At 51.8% G+C, this 10,417-nt stretch overlaps 1 protein-coding gene across 1 annotated transcript; it reads left to right on the top strand.

Moving 5' to 3' along the window:
* Window positions 1-1,198: 1,198 nt before the first annotated feature.
* On the top strand, window positions 1,199-6,390 carry NECAP1 (NECAP endocytosis associated 1; the record flags this gene model as incomplete). The annotated part of the gene is made up of 8 exons (XM_084277352.1): window positions 1,199-1,296; window positions 2,553-2,653; window positions 2,806-2,910; window positions 3,318-3,399; window positions 3,810-3,918; window positions 4,001-4,187; window positions 6,019-6,112; window positions 6,233-6,390. 8 exons carry the CDS (start codon window positions 1,199-1,201, stop codon window positions 6,279-6,281), a joined length of 825 nt encoding a protein of 274 aa, XP_084133478.1. The 3' UTR covers window positions 6,282-6,390.
* Window positions 6,391-10,417: the final 4,027 nt, after the last annotated feature.

Here is a 10,417-nt window from a genome sequence, read left to right as displayed (position 1 = left end):
CCCTCAGCAAGAAACTCTGCTCACCCAGCCTTGTACCCGTAGCTTAGATTGCGTCCTACCACAATTAGCTCATGCTGTGCCCAGCCCTAGCTCTGTGGATGTCTAACTTCCTTTGTAACTTTTTCTTATGCCTCCCAGTTTTCAGAGGAAACCTGTAGTACTCCTTGAGGCTCAGTCACAAGGCTGCTGCGGAGCAGTACACCTTAACTTCCATGGGAACTCACCAGCTGGTACTAACAGTTTAAACGCTATTTAGTCTTTTATCTTGTTTGATAAGCTAGTGCCTATTGTCTTATTTTGGCCACATTTCTGGGAAGTCACACATCACACTTCTGAAATGAACCATTACATAGCAGGAACTAGCTTCTAGCTGCTGACTTGTGTTTTCTGTCTGGTTTGCTGTTTCGCCCCCTGATCCCGTCACCGCAGGCTGCATGGAAACCCATTCTCACTTGAAACCCAAGCTTTGACCCAAGGCTGCGTGGGAAAGGCCGCCGCACCGGGGAGCAGCGCCCACGCCCCACGCCCGGGGCAGCCCGCAGGGATCCACAAGCTCCCCCAGATAATTCCTGTGGTGGCACAAAACCCAGCCCCGTGCTGAGGGCCGAGCCACGGCTCCCCAGCTCTCAGCATCACACCCGTGCCTTGTGCTTGGTGCCACCGTGGTCTGGACCCCATGGCTGCCGTCACCACCCCCTCCCCGCACCGGGGTGACGTCAGGCCGGCAGCTCAAGGCCTCCCCAGGCCCAGTGCCTCTCCTGCCCACTGAGAGCTCAGAGCCTGCCCGGCTGCTAGGGCAGACACCCGGCCCCCACACAGGGCGCGTCAGTCCAGCCTGTGCTGCTGGCTCCCGGCATGGCTGCGCCGGGGATCGGGATAGCGCCCGAGAGCGCGTCATCAGCCAGTACTAAACATGGCTGTGCCAGGCCCCGTGGAGGAAACTGCCAGGGTCCAAGATGGCGCCGACCCCCCACTGCTGTGTCAGAACCGGCTCCAAGATGGCTACCTCCCCGCCCCCGCGCTCTGCTGCCAGGATCCAAGATGCCTCCCTCCACTTTCGACGTGGCTTACTTCCCGCCCGCCGCCTCAGCGCCCCTAGGCGGCGTTTGCCCTCATCAAAGATGGCGGTCGGAAGCGCCCGCGGTTATTAGGCTCCCTCCCCTCGCTCCTCGCCGGTTTGTTGGGGTTCGTGGCCGAGATGGCGGCGGCGGAGCTGGAGTACGAGTCCGTCCTGTGCGTGAAGCCCGATGTCAACGTCTACCGCATCCCGCCGCGCACCTCCAACCGCGGGTACAGGTGAGGAGGGGGCTGTGTGGTGCCGGGGGTCGCGCCGGTCTGATGCGGCCCAGCCTCTGGCTGCTCTAGCCCGGGCAGGACAGCCAGGGGCTGGGGCTGGGGCTGGGCCTGGGCAGGGGTGTCCTCACGCCGAGCGGTGCCTCGGGCGGCCGCGCTCCGCAAGCAGGTCAGGCCTGTTCCCCGCGGCCTGACCCGCCGGCTGCAGCTGCGGGGCGCTCGCCGGCTTGGGTCGCCGCTGGCCTTTGCCCGCAGCGTCTCTCCGAGCGGCGGAGCAGAAGGGGCTCCTTTTGCTTTGGGCGCAGGAGGCGGGGGGGCTCCTCCGGGCAGAGCCGACCTCCGCTCCCAGCCTGCCGGTTCCCCGGGGCGCAAGCCTGGTGCGGTGTAACGGGGCGCTGGATCGGGCCCGCCGGTCCCTGCCGTAGCCAGGAGGAGTTCGGTGCGGCTTTTAGGAAGAGACTGTGGGATCGGGTGTTAGACATGCTCTCCGCCTGTCTCTCCGTAGCTGAAGCCAGCGGAGCGGGGCTCTGTAGGCTTCGCCCGCAGGCTCGCCGGAGGGGTGGGTTTGTGCCGTGAAGCGCTGTCAGGGTTTTGGTGCCACTCGCTGAACTTGGCGAACTTGCCAAGTGGATGCTGCACCTGGCTGTGGGTGTTTGTTTCCAGCTGTGGAATCTGGGAGGTTGGGGGATGTTTTCTCTGCCCCTCTTCTTTTTCTTCTTTTCTTTTTTTTTTTTCCCTCACCACAGCCTGTAGCAAAGGTTTTGGTGGGTTTGGCAAAATGGCTGTGTGTAGTATGATGCTTTACCTGGTGTGAGCTAGCTGCCTCTAGATTTAGAGGTACTTGATGTTCTTTTACAACAAGGTGGAATAATGTAGTGGCTTTTCAGCATGCTGTTAATTAGGTTTTGGGGTCTTCCTTGTGCTCACCTGCTAGCTGCTTTTGGGTTTACTGCTCCAAGTGAGTTTCTGGGTTGAAGTCACCCCTCTTCTGCAAGCTTACAGAGATGAAGGTGGAGTGGATGCTCGCTGGACTGCATCCATTTCCCTTTCCCTGGAGGAAAGAGAGGGCAGTCAGAGTGATGTGTGTCAACTGGCAGCAATGGAGAGGAGCTGAGACCTCTCAGGGAGCTTTAGGGGAGAGAAGAGGAATAAGGCAGCTGGATGTGTGGAAGGTTTGGGAGCAGAGGCTTTTGCTGAAATAGTTCTGCAGTAGTGGAGGGGTTGATGTGTGGTCAGTGACCAGCTGCTTTCCTTTCCAGGGCATCTGACTGGAAACTGGACCACCCGGACTGGACAGGGCGGCTCCGTGTCACCTCCAAAGGCAAAACCGCGTACATCAAACTGGAGGATAAGGTTTCAGGTAAGGGAAAGGCTGTGGTTTGGCAAGACTGTGACTTGTGGTTGCCCCTTATGGGCCTGTGCTTCTAAAGCCTGCTTGGAGCTGCGCATAGCAGCCCTGGCAACACTGTAGCAAGAGTTTGCTCTCCATAATGCCCAATTGTTTGTTTGCAGGAGAACTCTTTGCCCAGGCTCCTATAGATCAATACCCTGGCATTGCAGTAGAGACTGTGACAGATTCCAGCCGCTATTTTGTCATCCGAATTCAGGATGGGACAGGTGAGTTGAGGAGTCGTGTAAGTGCCAAGTGCTAGGGATGGAGGAGGCTTAGCCTGATGGAGCTGGGTGTATGCCAGGTGGATTGAAGTGGTGTTGGGAGTGTTTAAAAAACCTGGGTAGCGTGCCTGGAGGGGTAGGCAGGCAAGGTTGATGGAGGAGGGCTCTCTACACTGCACAGAGTCCGGGGGCTGGGAAGGAACACTGAGTTTCTGAGACTGCTGCGTGGGAAGAAGGGTGCATCCTGAAGGCCAGGAATGATGAGCTGCTGTGAGCTGGTGTCCAGCTGCAGGTGTGTCAGAGGGAGGTTGCAGAGAGTGGTTTAGGAGAAGCAGAAGGATTTTGGAGGGGATGAACACAAGGGCCCATTTGGAGGGCACCTCCAATGACTCCTCCTGTCTCCTTGCTAGGACGAAGTGCTTTTATAGGCATTGGCTTCACGGATCGTGGTGATGCCTTTGACTTCAACGTCTCTTTGCAGGATCACTTCAAGTGAGTTGTGCTTTTCTGGAATGCTGCTTTTCCTCTGGCCTGTAGAACACGGTGGGTGGTGGTGCATGTTCACTTAGCACAGGCTTCATTGGGATGGTCCTGAAGCCCTACTCTGGCTCTGTCAGGGACACTTGAGAGTCCTGCTCACTGTCATGCCAGCTGAGAGTCCTACAGGATCAGATCTGTAAGTCTTAAGCTTAGGTCCTGTGGTGCTACAGGTGCAGTATTAGACAGTCTCTTGGGGTTTTGGTGATTCCAGCTTTTTGCTGTACTACACCAAGAGTAGGGAGGTAGTTGGTTTGACAAGGCAAGGTAGTTCTTTGGTGGGATGAGGTGAGGAACCATGCATTTTTCTGAACATCCCATTCCCCTTTGTCACAGGGTCTTATGCCTTCCTCTCTTCTTTTTAGGTGGGTGAAGCAGGAGACTGAGATCTCCAAGGAGTCCCAGGAAGCTGACACACGTCCCAAATTAGACTTAGGGTTTAAGGAAGGGCAGACCATCAAACTGAATATTGGGGTAAGCAGGCCAGTTCACCCTGCTTCTTCCTCTGGATGTGCCAATGGGGACTCTTCCTCACTTGTCCTATCTTTTTCTACAGAACATGACGACAAAGAAAGGAGGAGCAACCAAACCCCGTGTGTCTGGATCAGGGGGCCTAAGCCTGCTGCCACCCCCACCAGGAGGCAAAATTGCAGTCCCTCCTATACCCCCCCCTTCTTCCACAGCCATCGCCAACCACGTCACGCCACCACCCGTGCTGAAATCCAGCAACACAAACAGTGCAGGTAAAGACGAGCAGAGAGCAGACAGACAGCCAGATGCTGGTAGGTGCATGGAGAGGGCTGAGGCCTGCTTCAGGGAGCTGGCATTCAGTCTAGTGCCAGCAGTGCCCTGTGAGATGTGAGCTGTCCTGAGGGCTTTGCTCTCTTTAGCCTGAGGATCTCCATGCTTGTGTATTAACACCTGCTCGTTCTTGCAAGGGGGGCAGCATCATAGCTCCTGTCCTTGCAGAAGGAGAAACCAAGTGTGACTTGGTCAAAACGATCTGAGGAGTATGTGTATGGGTATGAAATGGAAATAGTTGGGTTCTTCTGAACTTGTCTGTGCTTTAGGGGTGTTGGCAGAGCTGTGTGGAGTGTCCAGAAAAGCACTGCACAGTCACATGTGTCTGCAGAAATAGATGGGTAGACTTGTGGTTGTTGCAAGGTGCAGGAAAAGCACTTCTTGTAAGTGGTGTCGAATAGGGGGAGTGGAAACCTCAGTATGAGCGGCTGGAAGAGGTGCAGAGTGTAGTGGTATTGTGGGTTTAGCTGGTAATTTAAGTATCTATAGAACATCATATAACATACTATTTATGTATTCAAATAATAAATATAAAAATATATATTCATACATATGAAGTTCAACAAGACCCAGTTTAGGGTCCTGCACCTGCAGTGGGGCAATCACCAGTATCAGTACTGACAAACGGGTTGGGTGCAGCCCTAAGGCCAAGGACTTGAGGATACTGGAGGATGAAACATTGCATATGAAGCAGCAGTGTGCCCTTGCAGCCCAGAAAGCTAGCTGTGGCCTGGTCCACATCAAAAGAAGTGTAACCAGTGGGCTGAGGGAGATGCTTCTGTCCCTCCTTCTGGAGTACTGTGTCCAGCTCTGGGATCCTCAGCAGGAGACAGACATTGGCCTGTTAGAGTGGGTTCAGAGGGCCATGAAAATGATCAGAGGGTTGGAGCACCTCTCCTGTGAAGACAGGCTGAGAGAGTTGGGTTTTTCAGCCTGGAGAAGAGAAGGCTCCAGGGAGACCTTATTGCAGCCTTCCAGTATACAAAGGGAGCTTATAAGAAGGACTGAGAGAGACTGTAGTGATAAGACAAGGGAAAAAGGTTTAAATGGAAGGTTGCCCAGAGAAGCTGTGGCTGCCCCCTCCCTGGCAGTGTTCAAGGCCAGGTTGGATGGGACATGGGGCAACCTGGTCTAGTGGAGGGTGTCTGCCCATGGCAGGGGGCTGGACTGGTTGATCTTTAAAGTTCCTCTCTAACCCAGACCATTCTGTGATTCTGTCTAAGATTCAACCTCCAAGAGGTTGCTGTGATCTTTTGGATGGTGTACTAAAAGTGTGACCATAGAGAGGTGCTTGGAGAGCTGCTGAGCCTTGTGGAGGCAGAAGCTTCAGCAGTGCTGTATGCAGATCAGAGTAAGAAGAACCCAGAAACTTCTGAATTGGGCCAACTCCAGTGCGTGATGTGTACTGCTGAGATGATGGCTGTTTGGCAGCTGTTAGGATTGCTGAGCTTGGGCTGAGTCTGAGCCTTGTGCCTGCTGGGAGAGGTAGCACGTCACGAATCCTCCAGCTGGTATGTTAGGTGGAGGCTGAACAGTTCTTGCAGGCAATGTGCCCCTGCAGCACGAGCTGGAGGCTCTCTGCACGTCCAGCAAAAGGAACTGTTCTCACAACAAAACCCCTAAAAAGCCCAACTTCCTCCTTCTGGGAGTAGAGCTGAGCTCCATTCAAAGAATCTCAGCACCTGCATCCAGCACTTTGTGACAGTTTAAATGCCTGTGGGGTTTTCTTCTTGATTACCTTGAATTTTTGTGTTTTTTCCTCTTCTGCCTCAGATATTCTGTTAGATTTAGATGCTCCTGCATCTGCATCCAAGGCACCAGCATCAGCTACCACAGACCTCTGGGGAGACTTCAGCACTGCATCCAGGTAAACTGTCGTGAAGGGGACCGCACATGAGAAGGGTACTGCCCTGATGGGCACTGGAGAAGCCCTAAATTGAGAAGTCTTATTAGATCTGCTCCTTTGATTCTCTTTTCTTTATTACAGTGCTGTTCCCAGTCAAGCTCCTCAGCAGTCCAACTGGGTCCAGTTCTGAATGGTTAAAGCAGTGGAATGGGACAAACTGATGACCAAGAGGCTCTAGAGGCACCAAATGGGATCAGAGGGGGCACAGACCCCTCTAGTCTTCAATCAAAAAGAAATTTGGGACAATCCTTCCTTTTTAAACCACTCAGTCAAAGCTTATTATTTTTGATTCCACAGTGAACGCACTGAACCTAAAGAGAACATACTGGCTCCTCACCAGATGTACAAGGAGGAGAGAGGTAGTCTCATCTCTTCCACCCACCTGGCCATTATATGGTGCATCCTAGCTCTCTCCCCCCACCCCCCTTCTTTCCACACAGGGAAAGCAAGAATCCTGAAGAAGGTGGGTGCACAAGGAAGCTGGGTAGGTGCCTCTGGCTTCCTTCTCCTTTAAGTTTCCCCAGGCTAGGCTGTTGCTCTTTGTGCCTGCTTTCAGCCTCTGCAGCTTGGCCTGCAGAGCTGAGGGCAGCTGCACCTGGCTGCAGCTCGTAAGCCGAAGCTGTAAGGAGATGGGTCTTGTCTCAGCACAACCCCCTCTGATTAACTGTGTCTGTGGCAAGGCCTGAACCACCCCATGCACACACTACTCTCCCCCTCTTCTGTGCAATTGTTGACAGTGCTGGATGTTCCTGTGCTCTTGTGGGAGGAGTCGTGCCAGTCCTTGAGTAGACCCACTGCCCTTGTGCTGTAGCTCCAGGTGGGCACCTCATCTTGAGGCTCTTTGTTTGGACTGCAGGTTCACTGGAGGAATTTAGCTCATTTTCACTCCCTTCTTCCTGCCCCATGCAAAGGCCTCATTGGCATTGAGCTGTTTTAACTGGAAATAGCTGAGGGTAAAAAAAAAAACCACAAAAGCAGCCTGTTTTTTATCATTTGGTAGTTAGTTGCACTAGGTGACAACTAGGTAATCTCACCACTCAGCATTTCGTGTTCCTGCATCACTATCCTGAGCCTTGGCCTTGTGTTGTGACTTGGCACTGTATTACAAGTATTGCATATCCATGCCACAGGAAGAACTATGGTGGGACAGTGGACAATTCTGTGGTGGGGGAGGGGACAGTCGTCTTTCCCCTTTTCAGCTCAAACTTAGCATCTGGGCAAGAAATCTATAGTAGGCCCAGTCTTGAGAGCTGTGGCAGCAAAATTCTCCCACCTGTGTTCATCCTTGTGGTGTTTCTTCTGAGGCTAACTTTCAAGGGAAGCTAGCTGGTTATTGTAACTTGGATTTATTTTTTTAAATGTTCCCTCTATCCCCTGTGTGTTTTAGGGGGTTAGAAAGAGGTAGAAGGCTGTTATTCTTTGCTGCTGTCTTTGGGAGAGTTTCCTGAGGCCCTTTGATCTGGACACTATCACATTTTCATCGGCTACAGATGCGATCTGGGGTGTAAGTCTGCTGATTACTCTGGGCAAAGCCTGTGAGAAGGTGGGAAACACCACATTTCCATCTGATAAGCCAAAACACTAGCTGGAAAGGTGGTCTCAAGTGACTCTTCTACAGCTGTACTGTAGAACACTAGGGTTTTGCTACTTCACTGGAAGGCTTCTTCCTGTTTTTTGAACACTCAACCAGCAGCCACACTTTTATAACTGGGATGTGCTTTGCTAGCACACCTGTGTGAGTGGATTTTTTTCCTTTTGGGCAAAGATTTCCTGGTAAGGCTTTTAAAATAGTTAGCTGTATGCACCTCGTACTTGCAAAGGTCTCTCATCCTTTTTGTCTTCTTGCTGCACTGAGGGCATTTTGGAGACACAGTTTCACTGAGACCAGCCCTTTGGGAAGGTAAATTTTTGAAAACAGCTCTAAAGCTGGTGCAGTTCCACTTGCAGAAGTGGGGACCAGACTGCTCTTGGATGGGTTTTAAGTAGTCATTTAATCCTGATCCCCTGGGTCTCTTGGCGTTCCCCTGTGTGCCCCTCCTCTCTGCCTTCATAGTCATTCCTGCAGTCTCACTGTACCTAAACTCCTTGCCCCTGCTGAGTTTATGGCTGGCTGTGATCTGCTAGTGAAGTCATGGACTCAGCTGGTTGGTTCTTTGTTTTCTTTTTCCTTTTTGGCTCGAATTGTTGTGAGGTCCTGTCATTTCAACTATGTATCAGTTCCCCAAAACAAGGAAGTTCATAGCACCAATTAACAACTAACTTAGGAGCCTCCTCTGTGTTGTCTTAGTATCCTGGAGATAATATATTATGTATTTGAAAAGCTGAAGAAGCAAAAAAAAAAAAAAATTAAAGAATATATGTATATAAAGCATAAAATGTACTGGTGCAAATGGTAATTAAACAAGTAATATTGGGGAAAAGAATGTCATGAGTCTTTTAAATTGTCATATTGTTGTTGCTTTGGAAGCCCTGAAGATTGGAAGGTTTATAGGTCTCCAGAACAGCGTTGCTAGCTTTAACAAAGCCTTAGTGCTGTCTGGGAAGTCCTGAAGAAATGGAGATGAGATGTACCTTTGAGGCAATTGGTGGGTTTGGTCTCTTGATGGCCTTTAAATTCAAAATCTTCCTGAGGTTTGGTGATGGGGGAACAGGATCAGAAACTGAACTCATCCTGTTGAATTAGCAAAAACCTCCAGAGCTTTAGGTGGGAGCACAACTGGGCTGTTAATCTGTAACAGCAGAGCGCTGGAGCCTGTGCAGCTGACGCCTCAAGACTTGGGCTTGTTACATTACATGGACAGTAGATCTTCAGTCTAGAGACTGGTTTAGGTCTCTTTCTTCCAAGTTGCTATCTCTGTCTGCAGACAGTCAGGAAAAGCATGCTGCAGGGTGTGGGGCCCTTACAGTTGGACAGCTTGATTTTCCTGCTGCCATGACTTAGAGCTGCGTGTCCCCATCCAGAGTTGGGGCTCTGACAGATGCTTATCAAAGCTGCCTCTGAGCAGGGGAAGGTCAGTCAGCAGCAGCTAATTCCTGTAGGCGGCTCCTGACCAGAGCCACGTTTTCCAGCTGTCACTGCTGGGAGCCTGTGGTCAACTTCTCATGTCACCTGTGTTTGGGACAGGCCAGCCAGGTAACTTGGAATCGTAGACTCACATAGGTTGGGAAAGACCTTGAAGATAGAGCCCAAGTATAAACCTAGCACTGTCAACCAAGCCCACCTCTGAACTGTGTCCCTAAATGCCATGTCTATGCATCTTTCACATGGCTCCAGGCAGGGCATCAGGTGCACCCTCAGTAAGTTTAGAGGTGACACCCCCTTGGATGGGAGCGCTAATCTGCCTGAGGGTAGAAAGGTCCTTCAGCAGGATCCATGGGCCAAGGCTGATTGTATGACATTCAACAAGGCCAAAGGCCCTGGCCTACACTTGTGTGCTTGCACTTGTTCTGTCAGCCTCTACCCCTCAACAGAACTTGTTTGCCCCCTGTAGAAGAGGAAATACAGTAGGGAGGGATCTGAATGAGGAAAGCCATAAGGAAATTCCACCTGAAACTGCCCTGCTGCTGGCCAGTGTCTGTCTGGTAGCTGCCTGTTGTCTTTGCTCAGGACCACTGAGTAAAACCGGCCCAGTCTGTTCCCAAGAGACCCAGCTCGTGCTGTGCCAGAAGAGGGGCTCTGATCCAAGGCAGTGTCACCAAGGGTTCTGTGCGTCCCCAAAAAGCAACGGAGACGAAAACGCCCTTGCGGTGTTATCATGTGATAAAATGGTTAAAAAGGATGTGGTGCTCTCAGCTGTGGTTAAGTGGAAGTGGTGGTTTCTCTAATGGATTAAAATACAGATTCACAGGAGGGCGGGGTTTGGAAGGGACCTCTGGAGCTCTAGTCCAACCCCCCTGCCAGAGCAGGATCACCTACAGCAGGCTGCACAGGACGGCATCCAGGCAGGTTTTGAGTGTCTTCAGAGATGGAGACTCCACAACCTCTCTGGGCAGCCTGTCCCAGGGCTCTGCCACCCTCACAGTACAGAAGTTCTTCATGTTTAGGTGGAACTTTGTATAATCAAATTTGTGCCCATTGCCTCTTGTTCCTCCTGACACCCACCCTTTAAGTATTTACAAGCACTGATAAGGTTCTCCCCCCTCAGTCTTCTCTGGGCTAAAAAGTCCCAAGTCCCTCAGCCTCTCTTTGTAAGAGAGAGGTTCCAATCCCCTAATCATCTCTGTAGCCCCTTTTTTTGTACCCCCTCCAGTATCTCCCTGTCCCTT

The sequence above is a fragment of the Gallinula chloropus genome (assembly GCF_964237585.1).
Source record: "Gallinula chloropus genome assembly, chromosome: 1".
Lineage (NCBI taxonomy): Eukaryota > Metazoa > Chordata > Aves > Gruiformes > Rallidae > Gallinula > Gallinula chloropus.
Note: the sequence above shows the minus strand (reverse complement) of the source record. Positions and strands in the feature narration are given on the sequence as shown.